This window comes from Leptosomus discolor, chromosome 10 (genome assembly GCF_034619465.1).
Source record: "Leptosomus discolor isolate bLepDis1 chromosome 10, bLepDis1.hap2, whole genome shotgun sequence".
Taxonomy (NCBI): domain Eukaryota; kingdom Metazoa; phylum Chordata; class Aves; order Leptosomiformes; family Leptosomidae; genus Leptosomus; species Leptosomus discolor.
This window is the reverse complement of record NC_141400.1, coordinates 18,778,536-18,804,148: the sequence shown is the minus strand read 5'-3', so window position 1 is coordinate 18,804,148 and position 25,613 is coordinate 18,778,536. Positions and strand designations below refer to the sequence as shown.

Genomic DNA, 25,613 nt, shown 5'->3' with positions numbered 1-25,613 from the left:
AGGTAACACATCTATGAATGCCAGAAATCAACAAAATTTGCCTTATCTGAGTTCTACTAATTTACATCAATGTTCTTTTTCTACATGTTTTAAAACACTAGTCTAGCAATCGCAGTCAGTCAGGTGGCTGAAAACGTAGTATCTGCCTTGATGGCCCAATTCACCGGCTCGGCTCAAGAGAAAATAAGATTTGGAATGAAACGCAAGTATCGCCGCATTTCGGTGCAGTCAGGAGGCACGTGGGTACATCACAAGGGGACCTGCACAGGGCCTGGGGGACTGAAAGGAAACCCAAGTGTTCTGCAACGTGTGAACATCCTGCTCTCTACAGCCAAATTCACTTTACAGACGTTATTTAAGGAGAAAGCTACTGAATTTCTCAGGTGCAAAAACATCAGCCTCCCCCTCTCCAGTTCCAACGTTTAAACATCCTAAAGGAGCTTTGCAAAGCCACAGCTTTCCCTGCGGATCTTGTCCCCAGCGGGGTTGTTACGCCTTAATGTGGGCACGGTCAGGTGGGAGTTTCAAGTATCTTCCACGAGAATTACTAATGACACAACTTAGGTAAAAAAATCACTAGTGAATGATTTTATGAATTCCTACAGCTCAGAAGATTTCATTTAAGCCTATACACCATTTAACAGATGTGTGAAACAAAATTCCATACACGCCCTGCAGAGCCAGTTTAATTAGTAACAGAAAAGATGGTTTTGAACCTGTTGCCCCACTTCAAGCACACGCAAGCTCCATTTAAAGCAGGTCAGATAAACCACACAAACTTATCATTGTCATTTATTTTAAAAACCTTATTCAAAATACTAAGTGATACAAGTCCAAATACGATAAAAATTACTGCAAGAAAAGAGTTTTGGGATATTTTGTTTGTGCTTTACTTCTCATGGTTATGAAAAGAACGCATTTAACAGTAGGATTTGGAGCTTTCAGCACTTCGTTCCTAAGACAGTGTCGTGCCTTCAGCCTCCTCACGCCAACAGCGGCAAAGGTGATCTTTTCAAAATGTCACATAACTACTTGAATACCAAGTCATTGATCATGGCGTTCTGATCCACCGTTATTTACATATTTACCAGTTTGAAAACTAAATCACAAAGAAAATGTACAGAAAACTGAGATTTTATATTTTACAACTCATGAAAACATAAATAATGGAAGTAAAAAAGGTAAAAAAAAAAATCTACTGTACCAGTAACTTGATTTACATTAATGCGTAAATGTTTGTCAAAAATTAGCGTGCTGTCCACAGACTGGCAGCCCCACACACTGTTACTTTCATCTGCCTGTTACCTGGGTCAGAATTACAATAAAATAAATTATTCTTACATTTTTCAGGCCTCTCCCATTTATAATATAGCAAACCCCATAACTGTTTCCCAACTGTCTTAAAATTCAACAGAAAGCTTTGATGTATTGAAAGCCTGGCAACTATCTACATTTTAGTAAGATTATTCAACAAGGTTTATTTCCCATTCATTTATTACAAAGATAATGAAATAGTCATAAATACCATTAGCAAAAAAAACTGGACAGTCAAGAAGCTGCATACCTTCACAAAGATCTTGAACATTTTAAAGAAATATATGGTATATAACTTCTGAAATAAAATGGATTATACATAATTATTTTTAAATTATTTACTGCATGAACACATATAGAAATGGCCATGCTAGCTATTCTGCTTAAAATAGGATCAAATTATGCAACAAGAAAACAGAGCCAAAAAAAACCAAACCCAACATGAAAGATTTGCAGCATCCGGATTTAAGCCTAGAAAAAAGTAATTATATTTTAAGTTTGAAATTTAGTGGGATTTATGAGCCACATAAGTGATTTGCAAAGAGATCATTAATTTGATTTAGTGATGCCAAAGTCATTAATTTATTAGACCAAAAATATTTTATGCTTATTTTTTGTATTACCACTGTTAAGATTGCTCTAGACTGAAAGGGCGATGCTTAACAAATGGAAAGAGCACTAATTATTAAACTCTGTATCTTTACAGTTGATATAAAACCTGACCAAAGTAGCAAACAGATGTATCACGCCCTTGATCTTCCATGAGATTTAATCTCAAAACCACCCAGGTCAAAGAGAGTACATCTCATTTCAGTACAAGCAGCATATTTAGGATACCTGAATATCATTACATGACTAGGCAGGCAAAGAGTGCTAAGTTCAGGAAACTCAAATCACAGTGCTTTCAAAAGACATAGTCATTAGTTATTTTCAGGGAAGGCATTGCTTCGTTCACGTTTTGATCTAAGCGATGATATTCTACCGTCCGAGAGCACAGGCCGTCCCTCCATCTTCGGCTCTGGACCAACAAGAAGATCTGAAAGAAAAAAGCAGCCAGCTGACACAAGGCTGGTTTTGACAGACAGCTCAACAGCTCTACCGACACCACAGGCCTCCCCCTGGGTCCTGGCGCTGGCATCACTGCTGCTGCAGGACACGGCACCAGCAGGCAGCCATCTCCACACCATCCTGGCCACCCCGTCGCTCAGCGGCAACCTCAGCTGCCGTTTGGCCAAACCACGACATTCAACCCATAACCCCTGCGGTAAAGACACGCCTGTACCCCATCCACAGGCTACTCAACTATGCCCAGACGGTGACACTCGTTGGCTTATTCATCCTCCCTGTTCTGGCATTTCACCCTTGTTAGAAATAACTGTGTTATCCGTGCTGAAACAAAGGCAACGGAAGCAGCAATGATGGAATTTGACAAACTGTTTCTGCATCACAGCTCAGTGCCCCTTCGCAGGGTCGGCAAAGCAGTCAGAGAGGCTGTTTGCTAAATCAAAGCGCTCAATCAGGTTTTTAAATGTCTGTTATCTTCACCCAAGAATTCACTTTACTGGACAGGGCAGCTGCAGCGGCAAAAGGGGAAACGGGACGGTGTAAGTGGACACAGGGAAAGAAAAAGGAGAATCTAAACCAATTTGAGTGTTGTCTCGCATAAATACATGCCACTATGTATGCACTTAAGGTACTAGTGTATTTTCTATTCCTAAAATTAGTTCTACATGCTCAAAAGTAACATCAACAGACAGCTTCTCAATTACCCACATGATACTACAAGCATTATTTCACTTAGGTAGCAAAGACAAGGAATCTTTTATCACTTATTTGAATCTCCCTCAAAGTTAAATTTTCAAATGCAAGGCCAACATTTTCTCCCATGAAGACTTAGCAACGCACATTCCAGATATGCCATTGCATGTAAAGCAGAAGTCTGGGGGTTTTTTAGCTGTGTTCTTTTCAGAGTCGTCCAAATCCTCAACCAAATCAGGGTTCTCTACAAGGACAAACACCAAATTTTCCTCGTACCTAAAAAATAAGCTACGATTTAATTGTAAATTCGTGCATGCATCTGTACTGGGTCTGGCTGGGCTGGAGTTCATTTTCTCTGCTAGCAATGTATTTTGAAATAACACTACTCAGGCTACTTTTGAGATAATCAGTTCATACTGAAGAAACAGTTACCTGAATACACCAACTTTGAGCTTCTCTATGTAGAACTGGAAAGAGTGTTAAACATTGCCTAAAAGTTTGTAGTTAAGCCCACAGAATATCTATGAGTTAAAGACCACCTTAAAGTGAATACTTATTATGAGGACTATGACAGTTGTAACAAGAGCATTCCCATGCCATTGGGGATTAAATTTCCCTGAATTTACTGTTCATAAACCTGTGCGGAAATAAAATCAGTTAATCGACCACCTTCGGTCAACTCGGCTCAGGTCTCATTTATAGAACTCGTGTTGTACACTGCCAGTGTCCACTAACCAACTGATGGATTACTGACGTTATCAATTAACTGATTTTCTAATCTAAAATGTCTGATTCAAGTTCATTTTCATTGTGCAGATAAAAATGACAGTAATGATCTGCGTATTAGTATCACAACAGGACCAAGCAGTCAAAGATTTCATTCTCCAAAAAGCCAAGTTGCTCTTAAAAAAGCGTACAAGGCAACGCAACTCCAGTTGAAATTCCAAAGCTGCTCCTCTCAACCCTTCACAGCATACGTACCTTCCTCTTATTATGGTAAGTGACATAAACAACAGCTACTAAGAAGGCAACTACAACCAGATGAAAAAAGAAATGGCTGTCTTCTTCTTCTTCCAACCCTGTGACAGAAACATCTTTTATCTTCTCATCAAGGGTCTTGATCTCCTCATTGTAATTACTGATGGCGTCAGAGTCATCATCATCTGGCAGTTCTAGAAGGTCTGGGTTGTATCTGGAATTCGCTGTCATTTCATAAGGACCATAGTCATCTCCTACATCTGACTCCATAGTTTCTTTTATGAGGGGTGGTGAACTATTTAGCGTGTCTTTCAAACCCGTGAGGAGATCCTCTTCCTCAATTTTAGTGTCTTCAGAAGCATCAACATCCATTTGAGACACCGGACTAGCAGTCACCGCCCGAGAGAGCACATACGTCGGAGAATCCCCTTTTGCTGTCGATGGTTTCACTGCAGTCACCGAATTGGTTTTAGCTGTTGTTGGCTTCACCTCCTTTTTTGTTGAGGTTATTCTCTGCAAGCTGCCTGTCAGATTTTGGGATCTACTTAGCGTTTCATTCTCACTTCTAAAAGAAGTATTTCTGTGAAGCACCTCCACTTTGACAGAATCTGAGAAAAGATGACAAAGAGCCAACATTAAGCAGAAGGCACCAACTTCTCTTGGGATACTCCAGCTACAAGTGACAATTATTGCAAGGCATTTACTTTACAGACAAGAAATCATATGACAAACAGGGCGTAATTCGCACTGCAAACTTTTTAGAATTCATATGCAGAAATACACACTCCTGCACTTTGGCAACTTCAACAGAGAAGTCTTGAGTGGGACAGGAACTAAGAGCTTGGAAGCACATGCTTTCTAGACTAATATGCCAGAGTCCCTGAAAAAATCCAGTGTGTGTATTTTCCAGGCTTAGAACTTCGCAGACGTGTCCTCCCTCCCACTGATTTACAGTGTCTTGGAGAATCATACATGACTAGGATTTTCTCCATCATCAAACTCTCACTCACAGAATTTGCTGAGGTCTCCAGAGGAAGAAGTTCTCAGCAAAGCTTTTCCTGCAGTTAAAAGTTTTTTAATCTTTCGCCATTGTATATTTTACCAACAAAAAAAGGAGAACAAGCTGTATGTCTCCTTCGGTCAGGACACAGGTTGTAGCATCTCTTCCCAGGCACTTATTTTTATTGAATATGTAGACACAGAAAAAGATGCCCAACCTTATGCTACCTTGAATGAAACTACTGAAGCACAGCTTAAAGAAGAAAGCTGAAGAAAGGACAACCTGACTGCATGTGCTCCTGCAGGAGAGCCTTTTGTCAGCCGCAAATTATTATAATGAAGTCAGCCAGCAACGGCGCTACATGCACAGTGCACCCCCAGGCAAATCCATAATCTCTCTAATGCCAGACAGCTTTGCAGAACTAGATAAAAAACAAGGTGAGCATTAAAAGCACATGCAGGGCCCATCATCCCTCTCCTCTACCAAAAGGAAGGTAAAAAAAGATGCAGAGGGAGTTTATAAATAGCCAACAGGGGTTTAATGCTAAAAAAAAAATAGCAAAGAGCAAACTACTCATGTTTACAGCACACCGCTTCCAGATGCAAATCAGAAGGCACCTTAAAAATTAAGAACGCATTTTAGGCTTTCAGTACACATCATCATTTAAATAGTGGAACCATACTTGCCTTGCGTTTTGGCATGCCAAACGATTTTTTCATTTTTTATTTTAAAAAAGTAACAATACTCTCATTAAGCACTCCCAAGGAGCTTCCTGGTTCACTGGAAAGTTACAGATTCTAAAAATGAAGCATTCAACCAACTGCTTGTGTCAAATTACTCATAAGTAAGATGTTATACAGGGGATACTGAATCACATTATTCATGAAACAGGTACATTTACAGAGGATCAGCTACAACAGACTTCTTGTTTACCTGGTACACTTTTCCAGTACGAAGTGCTCTTTAACCAACTATAAAAAAGAGAAGACTCAACTAATCCCACATGAACTCGACATTATGGTGCCTCCCTGCTAAAGTTCAAAGTCAAACACTCCACATTTAACACACTCGCTGTTGTTGAAGAAACTACTGGGCCAAATTATACCAACATTAACTTGTTCAGTTCTTGTACAGGACAAGTTTAGGGAATTCTTAAGATCCCCTCAGGATTCAAGCTAGCTAATTGCATACGTGGAGATAAACACGAGGAGAGGCACTGCAAGAGAGTCTCATCTTTATAGCCGGCTGGCATGTTATGAGTGAGGTAAGCAGACCTTACTGCTACCCTTACCAAACAGACAAAAAGTATTAGAGAGTAACAGCTAAATTGTTTGAAACACAAACAAGCACATTTTTCCTATAGAACTATACTGCATCTACCCTTACACTTCAAGTTATTATTAAACTCATTTTAACATCAAAGTTTTAGAAGCATATATGCTTAAATTCAAGGGACTCCCAACAGCTAATGCCACAGCTTCAGTGAGAAAGAATAATTCCCTATTATTGCTAAAAGAAGTTATTTTTTTGTTTTAATAGGAGTAGCAAGTTTAGCAACTACACCACAATTGATTCATGATATCTACCCACAACTATTTGGCATTATAAACGGTGGTTGCACTGTTTACAGTTACACAACACTGTCAGATGATGTTAGATGTAGTGCCTGGACTCCAGAGATGCCTCAGCTTCAGAAACAGATACTCATGTTCAATCACGGTCACAGAACTCGCACCACAGCCCTCTTAGTAAACACTGTACATAAAACCATCTCACAGGGTCAAAATTCACTTCCAGGAAAACTTAACTTTTTAGAAAGCAAGTTGTTCCATGATTTTTGAACTTACAAACTCTCGGTTTCCTGCAGGTTTCTGTCCCACACCCTGAACCTCTTCCTTCATTACCGCCCACCCATCAGACCAGGTGAGGGGCAACATGAACAGAGCTGGTCTGGCTATACTGACTGACGAGCATGAAAGGACCTGCCAGCTCAAAAGAGCTCCTTCATTGCTTTCAAGAATTCCCTTCCTCTTCACCACCCAACTGATCCTCCGCCTAAAACAAAGAGGAGCTCACTGCACTTGGAAGATGTTTTTCTCACTGGCATTTGGTTACAGCTGGTCTGTAGCTTGAAAGGAATTGGGAGAAAGAAAACGGACTTCACTAGGAGTGAACTTGCAGAATAACATCGACTTACTCTCGGGGAGGTGAAAGAGGCTAAAAAAAGGCACCCAACTAGAATCATTAGAAGAAAATATAAAGCCGGACGAGTGAAGTAATCGGCTAAACTGATCTTCACGGCAGTAAAACAAGGTGAACCCCTGGCGAGACAGTCTCACGCACACCCGCCGGGGGAGCAGCCCTTTCCCTGCGCCCCTTCTCCCCCCAGCGCTCACCCCCGCCGCTGCCTGCGACCAGCTCTCTCCAAAAGGCCAGAGAAAGCCCGGCCGAGGCCGGTTCCCGCCCCGAGGCGCGCCCCACCGGCAGCCCCCGCGCACAACCGACGCGGGCAGGGCGGCCTACCGGCGGCGAGGGCGGCGGGCGGGCGCCGCCGGCAGCCGCAGAGACCTTGAGGCCCAAAAGCGCTGAAGACGAGTCCGGTAAAAGACCGGCGGGGCGGCCGCGGAGCGCCTCCAGCCCGCCCCCCCCCAGCCAGCCAGCCAGCCAGCCGCCCCCCCGCGGTGCTCACCGGAGGCGTTCTGGCCGCGGGCCGCCAGGGCCCAGCCGCAGAGCAGCAGGAGGCACAGAGCGCGGCCCGCCGGGACACCGCTCTCACCGGCGGCCGCCATCTTCCCGGGCAGCCTCCACGGACGTGGCGATGGCACCGCCCTCCCCGGGCGCCGCGCGGGTGGGGGGGGGGGCGGGCACGGCGCCTGCGCGGGAGGGAGGAAAGCCTGCGCGCCGCCGGCGAAGCGGTCGCGCATGCGCTTGGGCGGGAAGGCGCCGCGCAGGGGCTGAGGGGAGCGAGGCTGCCCGGGCCGGGGCCCGGGGTGTAGCGGCAGGACGGGCGGCCTTGGCGGTGCCAGGGCCGCAGAGAGAGGCCCGAGCAGGCGGGGCCCAGCGATGTTGGGAGCGTGTGCGGCCGCCTGGCAGAAAATAGGGGTTTTCCTCCTCCTTCCTGCCGACGGAGTTTGATGTTAGGGGTTGGACCCTCCCCACAAAGCCAATCATGCCCCTGAGAGGGCTTTGTGATCTGTACAGAATTAGATCTATTTATGGAAAAATGCTTTCCTGTTCTCACCCCAAGTGAGGCATTCCAAGCCCTGAGGAAGCCTTGAAGCAGATCGGGGCAGGAAAAAACCCTGAAACACAGATACCTCGAGCATGAGAAAACCGAGAGCAAGGAGCCCCAAGGTTTACGGGGTCACTGAGAGAACACAGGACACGCACAGAGTACAGGAACATAAATTCATTTTGAGCATTTGCTACATCACTGCAAGCTGGTTGCACGTGATTTGTCTGATGGTGAAGGGGACTGCTGCTGCCAGGAACGTTAGGTTAAATATTTGAGATAAGGCATAGGAGTGACTTCTGAGGAATAGCTTGTGATAAGAGGGAAGTATTGCACAAGCTGCAGGCTGTTGCTGAGGCGGATCTGCAGTCTGACAATGTCGTAATGCTGTTGCCTCAGCAGGCACATCCTCCTCTACCACAGCCTCTTGCCATCTGCACGCCACCCACGTCGATTGCTTCCATATGAAAAAAATACAAAGTCTTAATGAAAAGCCACTGAAATTTATCCCAACTGATAACTGTTCATTGCTCGCACCTATTTGTTTATAGAAAGGTAATTCCACTTAGTGAATTCTGCAATGAAGAAAGATAAACGAGTCACTTCACCCTGTCTTCTCCATGAGCTAAACACGTGCATATGTGTAGTTGCCAGAGGTTAGTGAGTACTAAGAACATGGCTGCATCTGGAATTTGAATCTACTAAGTATTTTTTGTTTGTGTGGTACAAAATATGCACTAAGATATTGCCAGTCTGCTGGTGGAACCAAGAATTAATGTGAAATTGTTTTCACAATTAACACAAAGACAAAGTAAAAGGTGACATTTCAATATTTTATTCAAGTTGGGTTTGGGTTTTTTATCCATTTTTAGTAGTGTCAAGTACAGCATTTTGGGGTCTAGTTCCACACAAAATGGAAGACTCTCTAAAAATGTACCCATTTAGTTGCTAAAAAAAAGTGGTAACAAAACAAAAGTCCATTTTAAATTTAGTGATGCAACTATGTGATTGCAGTTACAAAGACTCTTCCCTGATTATGGCCCTGTCTTACAAACTTTCCAGTCAGTGCAAGGGAAAGGAACCACAACACAGGACAGGTAGTGTTGGCTGAGTCACGTCAAACCTCCTCCGCAACGGACGTACACAAGGTGGACAACCTAAAGCGTTCTGGAGACAGCTGTAGGTGTGAGATAACCAAAAAAAGACAAAGCATTCATCAAATGCCTATCTGAAAAAAAAATAAAAAATAAAAATCCCTTTTTCAGACAAGTTTGCACATTCCGTTGTGGATCAAAACCTTAAGTGTCGGAACAGTTTGCTTACAGAATGAACAGTACAATACAGTGGTCCGCGATTCTTAAAGTCTCAGTTTTGTACCACGTTAACATATTCCTTGTGCAGTCAATAGGTTAGTAAAGGTAATCAACACCTTCCTACGTCCTACTATGTGGCAGCTGACAGATGGGATGGGCAATAACATTCAAAAAAAAAAAAAAAAAGACTGGAATTAAGATTATTTTTATGCATTTGTCTCCATTTCTTTAACAACATCATCTTTAAAGCTTAGCTGTCTTTCACCGGGACTAGCAGGACTGATACTTAGCAACACTTGCATCCCAGACAAAACATTGAAAGGTACACTATATTCTGAAGGTAGCTATGCTGTATTTTCAAAGTAGCGATTGTAGAATCACTCCTTATGCTTCAAATTCCAGTCCTAGACCAAGCTTGTGGCCACCTGCGTTGACATTCTTGCCATCCAACAAAGCTGACAACGTCAGTTTGATACCTGCGAAGCAGAGAAGGGGGAGAAAAGACAACTGTTAAAACCTGGAGCGGGCTTGACGTTCAGGAAATGCCGTGTCTGTGTGGCAGCTCTGATGTACCGGGCAGCTAGGTTAATGGAATTTGGCAGCGAGCCTTGGAAGGACCAGGGAATTTTAAAACAATTTGCAGATATGAGATCTTTCTGAATTATGAAAGTTATAATAAACCACGGTGATAGATTCTGCTGTTTATATCACTCCAAGTAATTAAAGCTCTGAGTCAGTTCACTGCTGCTGGTCTACTGATTAATCTAATTTTAGAGTCCAGTATCATGAAAAATCAGGACCTTGATACATACCCACCTTTCTAAACCACTTTAAAATCCAGGTATGAAAAGGCCCAAGCCCTGTCTACTGTAATATCTCCTGTCAATCTGCTTGGTCCTCTGGCAGCAGATTTATTAGACTACATTAAAAGCAATTTCACAGCAGTAAGACTGTCCTCTTCCCGGACCAGGAGACCTGGAGAAAGTCACATTTTCAAGCAAAATAAACTCAGTAATGGGAAGCCTCTGAAAATACTAAAGCGGCATTTACTTATTTGTGAAACACCTAATTGTAAATATACTTTGTATCAACATAAAATAGAATCTGACTGGTCAGTGGATGGTGGTCTCCAATAATTCTGCTTCCAACAGTCATCCAAAATTAACAGAGCAGTCCCTGAAAAGCTCATCACTGGCTTGCCATGCGGAGCAGCAATCTTGGAAAAACAATCCCATTCTGTCACAAAAATATCCTCTGATATTTCAAGATTAAAATACCACTTTATTGATTCTGAATTTCTTCTGCATAGACCTACCTGGCTTTAATGTCTGAGTGTATCCTAATCCGATCAGACTGGAGTTGTTCACTTTAGCCTTAAAGGGAAAAAATACCATACGTAAATAATTTAGTATCTTTCTTCAGACACCTTCCCGCTTGAAAACTAAGTAACACCTTTTAAGTAGGTAAAGGATTTCATGGTTTAAATCACCACAAAATCTAGTCAATTTTGCCGTAACTTAAATCCAAATCTCAACAACTCTCCAGCCCTACAGAAAATAATGTTTTTAAGAACATAGCTTTTGATTTTTTCAAGACTGACACAAAAAAAATCTCAAAATAGTGCCCAATAATACGATAAAACATTCTGTGTCACTTTTAAGGAAAACCCAATAGTTGTGCTCTCATGCTGCCAAAACCCAGACAGACAGACGGATGTGCCAACTATACACCAGGGAACTGCATCGAGACCGTACTTCACGGATGTAAAGGTTGCTCCCCATTTCCGAGAGCCTATTTCCAAGTGCTTACAAATGTACCCGCACAGCACTCACAGAAAAAGAGGCATCTGGGTCGATCTGATACTTGGCGGCTATTCCGAAGCGAGTGTTGCTATTACCGGCTGTCCAAGCGAGATTCACGGCAGTTTCCAGTTTATCATTCACCTTCTGGTAAATGGAGCCGCCAAATTCCGTTCCATCATTCCTGGAAGGAATGCATTAGTCTAGTTTTAAACGACCCCCAAAACAGTCTTTTTTTTTTTTTTTCCAGTAAGATCTGAATTTGCAGAACATTCGCTTACACCTCATTTAATATCCCTCTAACAGCTGAGATGGAGACATTAGGCCAGATTGGTTATGAAGTCATTTTTAAATGCTCGGATTCATTGATGGTTACTGTAGTTCAACAAACAACTTACGAAACTGAAAAAAAAAAAAGCCATGACAAACTATCGAAAATAGACTAATGATGACAACTTCCAATTTTCCCTTCTCTCTAGATGAGAGTCTTTGTAGTAACGAGATTTACTCTTCCCTGCGTATCTCTGAAATAATTATTTGCCCAGGCAGACGTCTCCCCAGTGCCCTGAAAGGGCTGCACCCCAGTCACCGAGCCCGAGCACCCATCCTAGCGCTGCCTCCTCAGCGTGCTTTTACCAGACGCAGCTGAACTGTACCAGAAGTGAAGATGCCAATTTAATGCCCAATTCTGCCGGCCTTTGCAAACAAATACCATTTGCAACAGCCCTTACGGTACCTCCGTACCACAGACATACTCGAAACTGAAACAGATTGTACTTTGCAGAGGGCCAACAGCTGCTGCTGACGGCCTTCTACCGAGGAGCACCGCTCCCAATCACTCCTGACACCAGCGTCACACAGGGAATGAAGTGTGGTAAATAAAATGCAAACCGTCAGATCGTAAAAACAGGAGCCAAAGACTTCCCAAAGCCGTGCGCTCCTTGTAAACCAGCGAGCATCTGAATGTCCATTTTTGCTCATTTTCTTAAAAAAGGCCACAAACATAATGCACAAAACAGGCTTTAAACCACGGGAAGACCTCTGCAAATACAATACTTATGATTATTTCTACACTATGAAATAATCTGGTTCCAATTATTAAAGTATACCAAACCTTCAGTGATTAAAAGAAGAGGCAGATTTAGAATATTTCCACCCCTTTGGCCTGAAGTTCCTTAGTTCTTACCGTTGCACAAACAGTAGCAATACACCCAGTTAAAAGTTCAAGCAATAGCAGCAGCCTTTTAAATTGTTTAAATTCTTCCAGAAAAACACTACAATACTTACTTCAGATAAGACTGAAGCTCACATATAACTGCATGTGCTTGGCTCTCAAGAAAAGGAGGGATTAAAAAGGACTGAGGAGAGCTGGTTATACAGGCAGATTCTGTGCAAGGTTCCCACACAGCTCTGTCTTGACCTGCAACATCAGGGGGGGGCGGTCTGAGCTATGCTTAAAAAATGAGGAAAGTCATATTTAAAACTAGAAATTATCCAGCCCTACCTCCCTTAAGTTACTACTAAAAAATAATTTAAAAGTCAAAGCTCCTTTTAATTCTGATAGTAACAACAGCACTTTTCAGATGTAGATAAGAAAAAAAAACCCACAACATTATCCCCCTATGAAAATGAATGTATTAAGGCACCATTAAGGAAAGTCACTTGCTGAAGTCCCCAGCCAGATGATGCTTCAGGCCCCACCGAGTTCAATTATCAGCTCTGCCACAGCATCCCTGTGAAACGCTGAGCTTTCTGGCTGTAACAGCCAAGCAGCGTGGACTTCCACACACAACTCTTTCTGGGTTTGCATAAAAACTCTGCCACGTTTCAAAGCTGAAACCCATCAAGTACCTCACTAGCCCATAATACCAGTAAACAAGATTTCTATTCATATCACACATTTATGGCTTTGCCTGTCAATTGGTAGAGTTTGAATGTTAAATAGACAAACGAGGCGTCCTCCTGAAGGTGATTTATCATCCACGGGCAGTAACAGCAACCTAAGAAACGGACCCTCGGTAAGCCAAGGAACGGCACAGTAAGATCTGAGCCCCTGCTGCTGTTCTATTTCCTGCTGTTGCTTTAATTAAGAGTAATAATAATTACAGCATTTTATAGCAAAAACCTGTAATGCCATGTTTTGAACTGCTACAGTGTAACGAAGCTGAAAGTCATTGTGTTTGAAAGAGTAGCTCCTGAGTGGAGAGGGACCCTGCACATTGTTTTGATGGAAGTTTTCAGCCCACGTTTTTGTGCTTTGGCAATCCTTCAAACGTACGGTCCGGGCTGCGAAGGTTCAATTGCTCTGTAAGGCAGCGTGAGCTTCCGAAACCAGATCTCTGCAACGCAGCGTGAAACAGAACAGAAAGCCTTTGAAGAAGGAGCTCCAGGAAGGCAGAACAGTTGTTCCGCCCCCGAATGGAAAGTCTCCAATAGCTCTGCTACATGCGAAATATCCAATTACCCAAGGGAATGGGAAAGGCGGGGCTGGGGGAATGGATTAGGGATTGCCTAATCTTAAAAAAAAAAATTGTCTTCGCCAAAGGCATAAATTGCCTTTTTTTTTTTTTTTTTTAAGAGGAACAGGAGACAGAAATTAAGGTTTGCATGGCATTTGGTCCTGGTTTCCCACTGTTCATGCATTCAGAAGGGACAAATGCTTGTGTAAATAGATTATTAGGAGTTAGAGTACTAAACCACCCTTCCAGTACTCAAACAAACCCACTCCCTATCTCTTCTATTCATTCCCTTTTGCCTGTACTTGTTCATCCTCTGATTAACTTTCATCTACAGACCAAACCACCATTTTGTCCCACTTTGACACGTGCAAAAGGAAGGCATTGCTTTTATTTCAACTTTCACAAAGAATATTTTCATAACCCATTTGTTTTATTATTCCCCTAATAGATTCTAATAATCCTTACCTGTTACAAAGAGAGACATTGGATGCTTGGGTGCTCAGGGAGTTCCAGTTCCTTCCATCATACACTCCCTCACCCACATAATTCAAAGAAAAGTTAATGCAGCTAAAAAACCCGCAGCTTGCTGTCTTAAATGCAGAAGTAATGTCAAATCCACTGTTCCCTCTTTCACCACTGCTGAAACTCCATCCCTTGCAGTGTTCTAGTAAGCAGCAAAATCCTTTCAAATTCCTTTTTAACGCCCGTCTGCCAGTACTTACACGTTAGTATGAAGCTGGAATTCATCGGTCTTATAGCCAACAGCAAAGTTGCTCTGGGTCACTCTAGACTTCGTTGTCTCAAAAGTCATTTGGTAACCCGCCAGCCACCCCTCGTAGCCAACCACCAGGGCTCCACGTATTGAAGGACCAGCAATATCAAAATCCATGTCGCAGCCAATGTTGATGTGTTCTCTTTTGTACCCTGTCTTAACTTTAGCGCTCTTTTTCCTGAAAAAGAAAAAAAAGAATCTCGTCTCTTTGAAAAGGTACGCTTGTAGCTAGCGATTCAATCAAATCGGTGACTTTAACTCAGCGTCTTCTTGAAGACAAAGTGTACATACCTGGAGAGCCACACGATGTGTCACCTTCTTACCTTTCACATTTCCAAAACCCTAATTCAGCTACAGTGAACAATTTGCAATCAAGCAATGAAAGGCGTTGTAGTGCCCCACAAAGCGCTTCTGGGCTGTGTTCTGAAAAGCCAGACGGGAGGTGACAAAACCAAATCCTCCTCTCCAATTAATCTGAGGGGTTTGGAACTTTGGTAGATGTGGGGAAGGGATGGAAACTGTAGTGGTTTACAGGTTTGCCACAGAAAGTCAATAGTAGTTGGCCTGTCCCAAACAAACAATTTTTTAAGACAACCCGAGTGAACTGGGTAACTTTGACTCCAGCTTCCCGAGGGAAAGTCTCTGCTGCTGAGGGAGTGGGCTGCTTCAGTGGCTCTGACACCCTGTTTTCTCCTTAGGACACTTTATGAAGTTCCATGCTTACAGCCACTAGAAAGGCTGCCAGGCTAACGCAGAAATAAACCTTCCCAGGTCACTTGTTTCTATTTCACTATTGCCCAGCACAGTGTTTTCTCATGTGTCCTTAGGTGGGTTTGCGTCAAGGGTGCAGACCCTCACAAGGCAAGAGAGTTAGGTCTCATACACTCAGCTACTCTTACTTAAGATTTTTTTTCTTCTCTTTTTACCTTACAAGTGTCTTTGGTCTTTGATCAAAACTTTTACTGAAATCTTTTTGGAAAAATCAGGCTCACTTGAAATTTCAAATTGACCCTTCACTTCAGCTAGCAAAAACAGTCTCCAAGAACTATTTCAATGCAGTACCAGACCCACAGAGAGATTGCTCTTTTTTTTAATTATTATTATTGTTGTTGTTATTACTATTATTTTGGATCCAGGAATTTCTTGTGTTTTGCAAAATCAGAAATAAGGAGAAGAAGTGAGTCTGTGATTCTGTGAGTGCCAAAAGCACTCCGCGTTACCTTATCTGCAGCTCCTGTAAAAGCCAGCAGTACTTCTCCCACCAAAGTCAACAGGGACAGAGGGACCGAGGCAAGCTAACCCGGAGCAGTCCTAGGAATGACCTTCCCTGTTGAAAGACTCAGCGCAGCCAGGAAGTATAAGGGCGGGGGAGAAGGTGTCTCGTGATGCCTCCCTGTCAGCCTAAACCAGGTCACACCAGGCTTGAATCCCACTCCATTTATTCAAGCTGTAATAGTCCTCCCACCAGACCATCGTTATAACTCAGATACTGTAGTATCTGTGAAGAGCCTAAGAAATAGCTGTAGGGCTGTAACTTGTCACTCTCATAGAGGTTTTTTCTTTTTTTCTTTTTTTTTTTTAACAATCCTGTTAGCTAAGATGTAATTATTGACAATCACTAGAAACTGTTTTTGTTAATAAATACAAAAATATCTAGTTAATGTAGAATTGGGAATGGAGTGGAAGCAGTTTACAACACAGGACACAATCTAGAAGACGGGGTGAAACCTCCACTGGGACTATAACCCCGGCAGCCTGCAGTGCAGCGCGCTGCTCTGGGAAGCTAATGGGCAGAATATTTTGACTCCCTGGCAGCACTGCCTGCAAAAAGATAATCAGGGGAAAAAAATAACCCGCCATCTAGACCTACAGCTGCTGCTTAATCCCTCTGGCCCACATAAAACATGGCATCCAATCGCTGCGTCAGAAATACTCATCCACCACCACGGCACGCAGTGGCCAGCAAGAATTCAGATGATAAATTCGGCTCGGGAGAAGAGCCCAATTACTGTGTCAACCTATTAGAGCCGTGGCCAACTGGCTCCCGGAGCTTGTTAAGCTCTGCATTACAGCTGACTCGCTTAGCGCTTTTATTCAGACAGGAGCTCATCCTCTGACATGGCCAGAAGTACGCAACAGGAGTGCAAACAAAACCTTTTCTTCACACCCTAATCCTGGCTATAATTTTCAAGTCATTGTATTTAAAAGTTTGCTTGCTATAGCTTAGGATTAAAAAGGGATTGTTAATACTTAGATTTAAATCAAATCTACATGATTTCATCACGCACAGGCTGATTATTAACTGTCTCAGTATCTTAGGACAGAAGGAGTAAAGGAGGGAGACGGTATTCTGGAAAACTAAAAGAAAAATGCCTTTTTTTGTCACTCAAGGTTACTCACTTCTTACCCAGTGTTAGGAGAGAAGGAGGAGTCAAAGGTCAGCTTCAGGCCATGTGCAAGCTGAACAGAAAAGAAATTCACTGGTTGGATTCATAATCGGAGATTGTCCTAAGTTAATTTGTAAATCGCATCTTTTGAGCCAAAAATTACCTGATCTTCAAGAGTAATCTCGGTACCTAGCGTGTTGTCAGTGTTCCACTTCTCTGTGAACATCAATCCGTATTCCACCCATTTGTATTTTGTTTCCAAACTACCACTAACTTTGCTTGTTTCTGAGTTTGCTGAACCTGAGCTTGTAAATTCCTAGAAGGAAAAAAAAATTACATTTTATATATTTATATATATATATATTTGCAAATGGGGATAACTCTTAGGAGCAGCATAACACAGACTAAGGTGCGAGTCTGATACCTGACTGGGCAAGGTGCAGCTGTGAAGCAGCATGCAAGTCTGCAAATGCTTCATAGAGATATTCTAAATATCAGCTCCAGGACACAGAGATGTTGCAACTACACTTGTTTAGTGACTGCTAAGGAAAAGAGCGTGCAGCACATATGCAGAAACCAGCATATTTCTGCTCGTTCAACCCAGTAAAGCAGGAGGGAGGCACTGATGCTTTCCCCGAGCACAGGCCACAGCGATGGCCTCAAATAGCCACATGATTTTTGTACTAAGCAATTACCGTGGTTGCAAAGGAGCCCTTCGCTGTGTCCTCTGCTCTAATTTGTGCACAGACTCGTATATTGTACAAAATTATAAATGCAAAGTAAATTGCAAGGATATAACGTATCTGCAAAATGCTAAGGGGAGGGTAAGGGATAGGTATTTACTTTTAAAAGAGAAATATACAGTAAACACAAGAACATTGCAACGTTTTGGATCTCCAAACTCACCAGTCCATTTTCAGATTTTGTTTTCAAATCAAGTTTTATTAACCCAAAACCTAGAAGATAAGTAAAAAATACGAATTACATGTATGTTCATTTGAAAAGCACTTCTGATTTATTTCTTAAAACTCCCTTCTAAATCGCCTGTGGACTATTAAAAAAATAAACCAGGGGCACAGTTATCAAACCGTGTGTTTTTATGAAGCAGATTATGCAGCTCGTACTCACTTCAGATAGCATTTGACTGATTAATCCTACTGACCTCAGCAATATAATTGGGACCAAATTAGGTAATAATGCCTTTATTCCTGCTGGGCAGCATTTTGTTCATAAGCAAACTACTCACATCAATGATCCTATTCATGATACAAGGAAACAGTCAAAATACCACACGCAATTTTCTTTCAAAACAGACAACAGTCCTATGGGGAACAGGAAGAATTTTGTCAAAAGAAAAGTAAGTTCCCCTCCCCTTCCAGACAGCAAGGCCAACGTGAAGCTAAGATAGAAAATTCTCTGGATGCTAATGGAAATTATTGGAATATTTATCAGGGGAAAGTAACAAAGTCCTAACGGTTTCAGGGATCAGGCAGACAGTGAACGACCAAACTTATTTTGGTGTTATTTACCATATCCCTTGGTGAAAACATCTCTGGCAGATTTGCCCAGATCAGCATAAGCAGGTGGAACAGCCATTTTCTGGGGGAAAAAAAAAAAAAAAAAAAAAAAGGGAAATTACAGTGTTCAGAAACGTATTTAATTCATTTATGCAACAAGAAATTTAAGCCTATTTCAGCCAGTTTTATTTTCTATCCACCACCTGTCAATGAAATACAACCTGAGGAAAGTACCTGTAGCAGGTAGGGTGATTTGATTTTGCTCGTTAGCCGGCAGAAGCAGTTACTGTGCGTTTGCCACTGAGGATGAGAAACAGGTTGCAGAAGAAATATATTAAAAAAAAAAAAAAGAAACTGTCTGTGCCTTTCCAAGAGTTAACTGTTGTTCTCTTATCAGTGTAACTACATGAATGAACAACCTCTTTTTTAAAAACCATTTCTCGGAAACGCTCCTTCTGTTTTTTGTAACGGATCCACCCATTCTGATGCAAAGCATTAGGGCTCCAAGTCATCCACTCAGGGAACCTAACCAGGACAAGCATCTCACACCAGGAGCATCTCTGTCCCCCTAATTCAGAGCAGCACGTGGCTACCATTTAGGTCAGCAAAACCAACAACTGGTCATTCCTCTGCTTCAGTTTGCTTTGACTTTGCCACTGCTGTTAACGGGGTACGAGGTCTCCTTAGACATTGACCTTTACGTGTTTTTCTCTTCATCAACTGGGAAAAAAAAATGAGCTTGCTGAGAAAACTTAAGACTGGAGGGATGCTGCACTGTGAAGTCGGGCAGTCAGCAGGTAGCCACAGCCCTGCTTCAGCAGCCAAATGCAGCCTCGAGCACTCTGCAAATCCTGGAGCGAGGCCCCAGCCCACTGGAGTGGCCACTGCAGGGGCACCTTTCTCCACCGCGTTTTGTTCCGCAGGGATGCCCACACTGCCACGCAGGTCCTCACTTTCACATCTTCAGCAAGCCCTGACCCCTCTTAGGTCAATGGCCTCCCACCAGAAATTTACTGCATCCCCTTTCCTCTGCCACCAAGAAAACTGTCTCATCATCTACGGAGGAGAAAACAGGATCCTGAGAGGAACAGACCGACCAGCTGTACTTTCCTAGCCAAGGACAGTCATTTGTTCTAGGGGAGCAAAGTCAAACAACCTGAAATGGTGCACACCTTCTGTCTTTATAGTCAAGCTTTTGTAATTTTAAAAAGGCAAAGGAGATAAACCACACTTAGGAAGCTGGTCCTCTCGAGACCAGATGTTGCGCTAAAATTCCATATTCACAAACTTTTTGGTTATGCAAAATTAGTAAGCAGCTTATTACATAAGCGTGCAAACGCTTAGAAAAACCACCTGCCAATCCTTACCGCAGACTCTTTGACATCAGGAAAAAACTATTCCTGTAAACCACCACCAAAACAGCTAGCTCTGAACATGGGGAGTGCTCTTAACACTCCTTCTGGCTGTCGACTTGGCTGCAGTTCTCTGGGCAAGCACACCACCCCCCGAATATCAGATAGGGACTTCCAGCAGTCGCTCAACGCCTCAAGCTCTCCATCCAACAAGTTGCTGCCTGTTAAAGCAGGATGTGGCTATTGCATAAATGAAGAATCCCTGTCCTAAAGGGAACAAAACAGATCTGATGGTGCTAAATAAAAGCAAAGTCTTCTCAGAACATAAATAAAGTACGATACAGGGGTGCACACTATGATGTAGCTTCAGTTGCAGAGACTGCCGGGGTGCATGTCATCTCCTTCTACCTACGGTTCAGTAATAAGATGCAGCCCCAAACACATAAGCAGATAAAGTTAAAATTTAAAAAAAAAAAAAAAAAAAAATTATTCCATATTCCAAAGCAGTTTTAGCTGCTTATATTAGACCTAAATGTCACACTCAGTTTTTTTGTGCAAACATGAAAGCAAGGATTTAAAGTTTATATGCAAAACCAGCCTTTAAAAAAAAAAAAAAAAGAAGAAAAAAAAACCCCACCCATGCACAAAACCCACCAAATCAAGTATTAACGGATTTCTTTAAGCAATTCCTCTGCTCCTTATAAAAGTCACTAGCAGCAGAGTGCAATGCCCTGCTTGGAGATCACCCCTTAAAGTCAGAGCTAAGAGCGCTTGGGAGAGGGCTGGCAGGATTCACTCAGGGCTGTGTGTGTTCAGGAAATGCTTCCTCCCTGCCAGAGCAGCCTGGTCTCATGAGAACCCTCTGATGGATATTTCCATTTAGCATCATCAAAAATTAAAAACATTAAAGATCCCTACACTTGCCAATCAAATCAGCGCTGCTCTGAAAGGTAATGCACTGTTCTGCCAGCTACGCTTCGGAATTCACCAGACATATTTCATCAACAGACCCTTTGAGTCACTTCATAAAAATCAAAATATTTTCTTGAAAACGGAACGCTGAAGGCATTTGGTTTGGATTTTTAGGTTATGTTTTTCCCCTCATCCAAGCCCATGAAGCCAAGTTTTGCTCCCACCGACATCTGTGTATCTCCACGGGCTGCGGCCGGGCTCGTCAGGTGGAGGAGCTGTGACAGGCTGCTCCACTGCTGCAGTCCGGGCTGTGGCTGCAGGACAGTGGGAGATGCCGAGATCTCCACTTAGGCAATTACTATAATTAAGGGACAATATCAAAAGCCAAATCCCTGCCGGTCGTAAGGCAAATCACGCAATGCCCACAGAGCAAGGTGTTTAATTTGCTGAGTGGGGAAAACACCGCGAGCTGGGTACGTGGTGGTTAACCTTGCTGTTCTCAGCAAGAACAAAAATAATTATTTCTGTTTGCCCTGGCTAATCGGAAGCCTCTTGTTTAACAGATGGAAAACAAAACTGATTACACCCCGTGGGAGTGCAGGTTGTAAGACAAGCATGCTTAACAGGGATTCAAACTCTTAAAGGATCAAGGAATGGCCGTGGCCAAGTGCCCTTGCTTTTCACCAGTGGGATTCCAGCACATTAACTCAGATTAGGTTAGGGCTGAAATGAATTCATTGCTTTTATCCTTGTCCAACTGGGCAAATAGCTCAGTGACTACGTACCTCAACTCCCGCACAAAGCAGGCCAAGGAGAATATATACTCTGAGTAGGAAAATATTTTGATTTTCTTGAGTAGGAAATACTGTAGCACAAGTCAAGACTGAAGAAAACCTGAACTGAGGAGTTAGCTCCAAGTGCTGCTGCGAGCACCACCTCCATGAATTCCTAACTGCCGTAGGGAGAAAATAGGAAGCTTCCTTTGGCGCGGCAGGGCCCCAGAGCCAGCCCTAGTGAAGACTTCATTAAAGACAAAGCGCTTCCAGCTGGCCAAATCTGAATATCTTCCAGTGTCACAGATGGCAAAGTTTTCACCCTACCCTGCAGTTCTGGGCAATTAAATCAAAATCAGCCCAATAGCAGCAAACCCCCGGGGTGCCTTTGGCAAACGTCAGGACTGGCTGCAACCAAAGGAAAACTCATCCCTGCTGGCAAACTCTCTTACGTGCCTAAGTTAAAGTTTCCCTACACAGACTTATTAACTTTGTGATATCACATGAGAGGAAAGAGCAATCTAAAAATTTAAGATATGAATAAAATCCATTATAAGAATAAAATTCCCATGAAGGCAATGGGAGTCTATCAGATCAAGGCTAAGAAAATAAAAAAGTTGGGTTTAACCTTACTCTGGACACATTTTTTCCTAACAAATCTGACCTCGTGTACCATTCCTTGATGGTAACGGTAGTTCTGAATGTGTCAGCTCCCCGTCTCCAGAAGCGGTACCACCTTGAAAAGGTGGTAAGTGCAGAGCTGACACAAAGAGCTGCTAGGAACACGTTCCCACCAGCGGGTGAGCTGAGAGGGACGGACAGCATCGGGTTATGAGACCAGGTGCAGTCTGTCTGCATGAGGGAAAAAAGGACACGAGAGACTCATGCCTCAAGATCCCAAAGCCATTCAAGTCATGACTACGGTCTGCTTTGAATGAGGTTCAGACGCCTGATTGTGCAGAGATGTGAAAACACGCTCAACCATAAATACACGAGTGGTGCCACGGAGGTGAAGCATCGAGTTCGGCGCAGTCACAAGTCTTTCGAGAAGGCAGCATAAGCACGCGATTTGTAAATACTCTGCGTTACGGGACACGGTACTTCACAACACTTTTTGCCCCAACTTGCTACTGTGCTGATGTCATATAATCCATGCACCATTATGACTCAAAATTTAAGACTCTGGAGTCCACAGTTCCTTTCATGCAGGTATTAGTAAACCCATGCAGCGCCCGTCTGACACTCGCGGGACCGCAGCTGTCCTACCGCAGCTTTGCTTCTGAACTGCCTACGCGATGGGGCAGATGTCAAGATTGGGTTTTGCAGGATCTCTGTAGCCCTATAAACACAGGAGCACAGAGGAGAGAAACCTCTTAAAAGCAAATGTAAATATTATTATTTAGTCTCTACTAATATTTATGGAATTAAAGAAAGAGCCTACTCTTCATTGTGTGGGTATAAATCAAGAGCAGCAGCACCGTACAGCAACCCCTTATTAAACTGTCCCACAGCAGTATCAGTTCAAGGTGGGGGATAGCACAGCCTGCTGTAGCTGCTGTGGTTACTAAAACTCCAAGGGCAGAACAAAGAACCACATATCCTACACGTTAAATTAAACGTTCAGGTTAACTACCTGTTTCTTCCAAATCTCTGCAGAGAAGATGAGCAGCGCTGCTGTCCCACCCCGTGCCACCAGCACGGCGCAGGGGCAAGGCAGAGCGCTCAAGAAGGGACATGTCCCTCGCTCCCGGCCCCGCTGCAGGAACACCCAGTGCCAGACCAACGGGGATGACTAATTACAACGGCAGTTTGTCTTCCAGCACCATTCAACAGCTCGCTCCCCTCACATGGAGCATCCACCGCACCGGAGCTCAGGCTATGGAGCTGGCAGATGGGATTTTCTCTCCCTGCAGCAGATCCCAGGAAGGCCCGCGCTGTGCGTCCTCCCTGAGAGCCAGCGCTGGGGACATCGCTGCTGTGACAACCGATGGCGATGTCCCATACACCCCTGACACCACCCCAAACGTGGTCAGGAAGAAAAGGCGCAGACTGAGGATCAGCGTAAACCTTCAATGGGGAGTGCTGGGGGGGAGGGATTACTCTGGGGTGTCTTTTCCACCAAAAAAAAGCCCTTTTTTGAAGGAATTCTGTCAAAATTTCATAGCTGAAATGCCACGAGATGGGTGATTATTCAACCATCCATGGCACCAAACAAAACAAACTGCAACGTGCTTCTGATCCTCGCTAGAGTGTCTGAGAAATGAGATGGGATCTGTTGCAGCTATAAATATTCCCCAGAGACACAAGCCTGCGTCGGTCAGTAAGGATGAGTCAGCTCCGCTTGCTTTTCAGAACATTTAGTTACTATTTTTTTTTCCCTCGGTTTTTGCACAAATGCCCAAAGACTGAATGAGTCTTTCACCCTCCAGCAAGAGTTGTTCCCAGCGAGGGCTGTGACGAGGCAGAATGGAGGCAACTGCATCGCTCCCGCTGCGGCTGCACACTGCTCCCTGCTCCGTTCGGGAGGGGAAAACCGAGACCTCGACATTTCTAAACTGACGTTACTCCCTTCCAGTCAAAAGCTACATTTCGAGAATAAGCAGAACAAAACGAAACAGAAATCAGTTTGGCTGCTCGGGGTGCGGTCTGCGTTTTTGGTGCGTGTCAGGAGGAACCTGCCAACGCGCACAAAAGACCCCAGGGGCGCGGGTAAGCGCGGTGGAGGTGATGTCGCCCCTAAAACGGTGCTAAACCCAGGCGGGTGCGGCCACCCGCCACCCCACGACCTTTGTTCCCCGGCAACGTGAAAAAACCCGATCCCAACAGGGCGGCAGCGTTGGTCGGGAAACCCGCGGGCACCTCCGTGACCGAACGACCTTTAAATCCCCGTCACGGGGCCAGCGCCCGGATGGCTCCAGGCTCGGCCTCCCCCCGGCACGGCCGGTGGCCTCGCACGATGCTGCCGAGGCGTGGCAGCGCCACCCGCCTTCTCACCTGCCGCCGCCTCGCCCGGGGCACCCTCACACCTCCAAAACAGGCCCCAAGGCCGTCGTGCCCGGCATTACGTAAGGAAACAGCTACTCCCGACGTGGATGGCAACAACCCTCCCGCCTCGCTGCGGGTCCCCCCCGCTCCCACCCGTCACCCGCTACCGCCGACCCCCTCACACACCCCCACCCCACCCCGGGGACCCCCCAGCGCCCCGGCCCCGGCCCTACCCGGCCCCGCCGCGGCGGCAGCAGCCAGCGCCGCGCTCCCGCTCCCGCCTCGGCCTCCTCCGGCGGCGGCGGCTGCCCCTGCCCGGCGCCTCCCCGGGCTCTGCGGCGGCGGCGGCTGCGTGACGGCGGGCGGGGACGGGCGGGAGGGGGCGGGCGGCGGGGCGGGCCTTGCCGCAGCGGCCCGGGAGGGCTTCCCGGGGCCGGGGAGCCTTTGCCCGGGCGACGGGATGAGGAACCGCTCCGAGTCCGGTACTGGGCGATGCTCCCCGGAACACACCGGCCCCGGGGTGCAGCGTGGCCGAGGTGCAGCAATTCCAGCCCCGGAGCGAGCCTGCAGCCTCCCGGGCTGGGGCACCCCCAGCTCTGGCGGAAACTCCCCGTTTAGTTGGGATTAGTTAAATTAGAATCACCTAGAATGAGTTCAGTTCCCCTCTCTAGTTAAAATTCCCATTCCCGATATTCTTGTTGAGCCGAGGAAGGGAGAGTTTGGGGGAGAGTTTTTGAGCTGGCGAGGCCATGGGTGATGGCGAAGGTCCAAAGGAGCAGTTGGAAGGATGGGGCGACTGCGAGGCCGCAAGCTTCCCCGTCTCCCTGGGGATGCTCCAGCGGATTAGGGAGCTTTGCATCCTCCACAGCTACCGCTCAGACACATGAATCAGCCCTCACGGCTTACAGCCCAGAACAAAATTCTCCCGGTGAAAGAAGGTCAGGCAGGGAGCTCTGTGCTATCGGAGGAACTGAAGCTGTGCTGCTTTCAGGGAGAGATATAAAACCAGTCCTTCGCTGTTGGAGGCTCCTGCAGAGCTCAGAGCATCACCCACAAAATAAA

General features: G+C 44.7%; 2 protein-coding genes across 3 annotated transcripts; both read right to left on the bottom strand.

The window, feature by feature from the left end:
• Positions 1-659: 659 nt before the first annotated feature.
• Positions 660-7,839, bottom strand: C10H5orf15 (chromosome 10 C5orf15 homolog). Its single transcript, XM_086470978.1, has 3 exons — positions 7,740-7,839; positions 4,054-4,658; positions 660-2,350 (listed from the first exon to the last, which is right to left on the bottom strand). The coding sequence occupies exons 1-3, from the start codon at positions 7,837-7,839 to the stop codon at positions 2,219-2,221; spliced, it is 837 nt and encodes a 278-aa protein (XP_086327104.1). The 3' UTR covers positions 660-2,218.
• A 1,262-nt stretch (positions 7,840-9,101) lies between these two features.
• VDAC1 (voltage dependent anion channel 1) lies at positions 9,102-24,840 on the bottom strand. 2 transcript variants are annotated; one of them, XM_086471159.1, is made up of 9 exons: positions 24,785-24,840; positions 18,542-18,611; positions 17,919-17,968; positions 17,176-17,328; positions 17,033-17,085; positions 14,576-14,803; positions 11,428-11,578; positions 10,911-10,968; positions 9,102-10,071 (listed from the first exon to the last, which is right to left on the bottom strand). In XM_086471159.1, the coding sequence occupies exons 2-9, from the start codon at positions 18,606-18,608 to the stop codon at positions 9,980-9,982; spliced, it is 852 nt and encodes a 283-aa protein (XP_086327285.1). In that variant the 5' UTR covers positions 18,609-18,611; positions 24,785-24,840; the 3' UTR covers positions 9,102-9,979. The 2 variants fall into 2 exon arrangements, with proteins under 2 accessions (XP_086327285.1, XP_086327284.1); XM_086471158.1 differs by lacking the exons at positions 17,919-17,968; positions 24,785-24,840 and having other exon boundaries at positions 18,542-18,606.
• Positions 24,841-25,613: the final 773 nt, after the last annotated feature.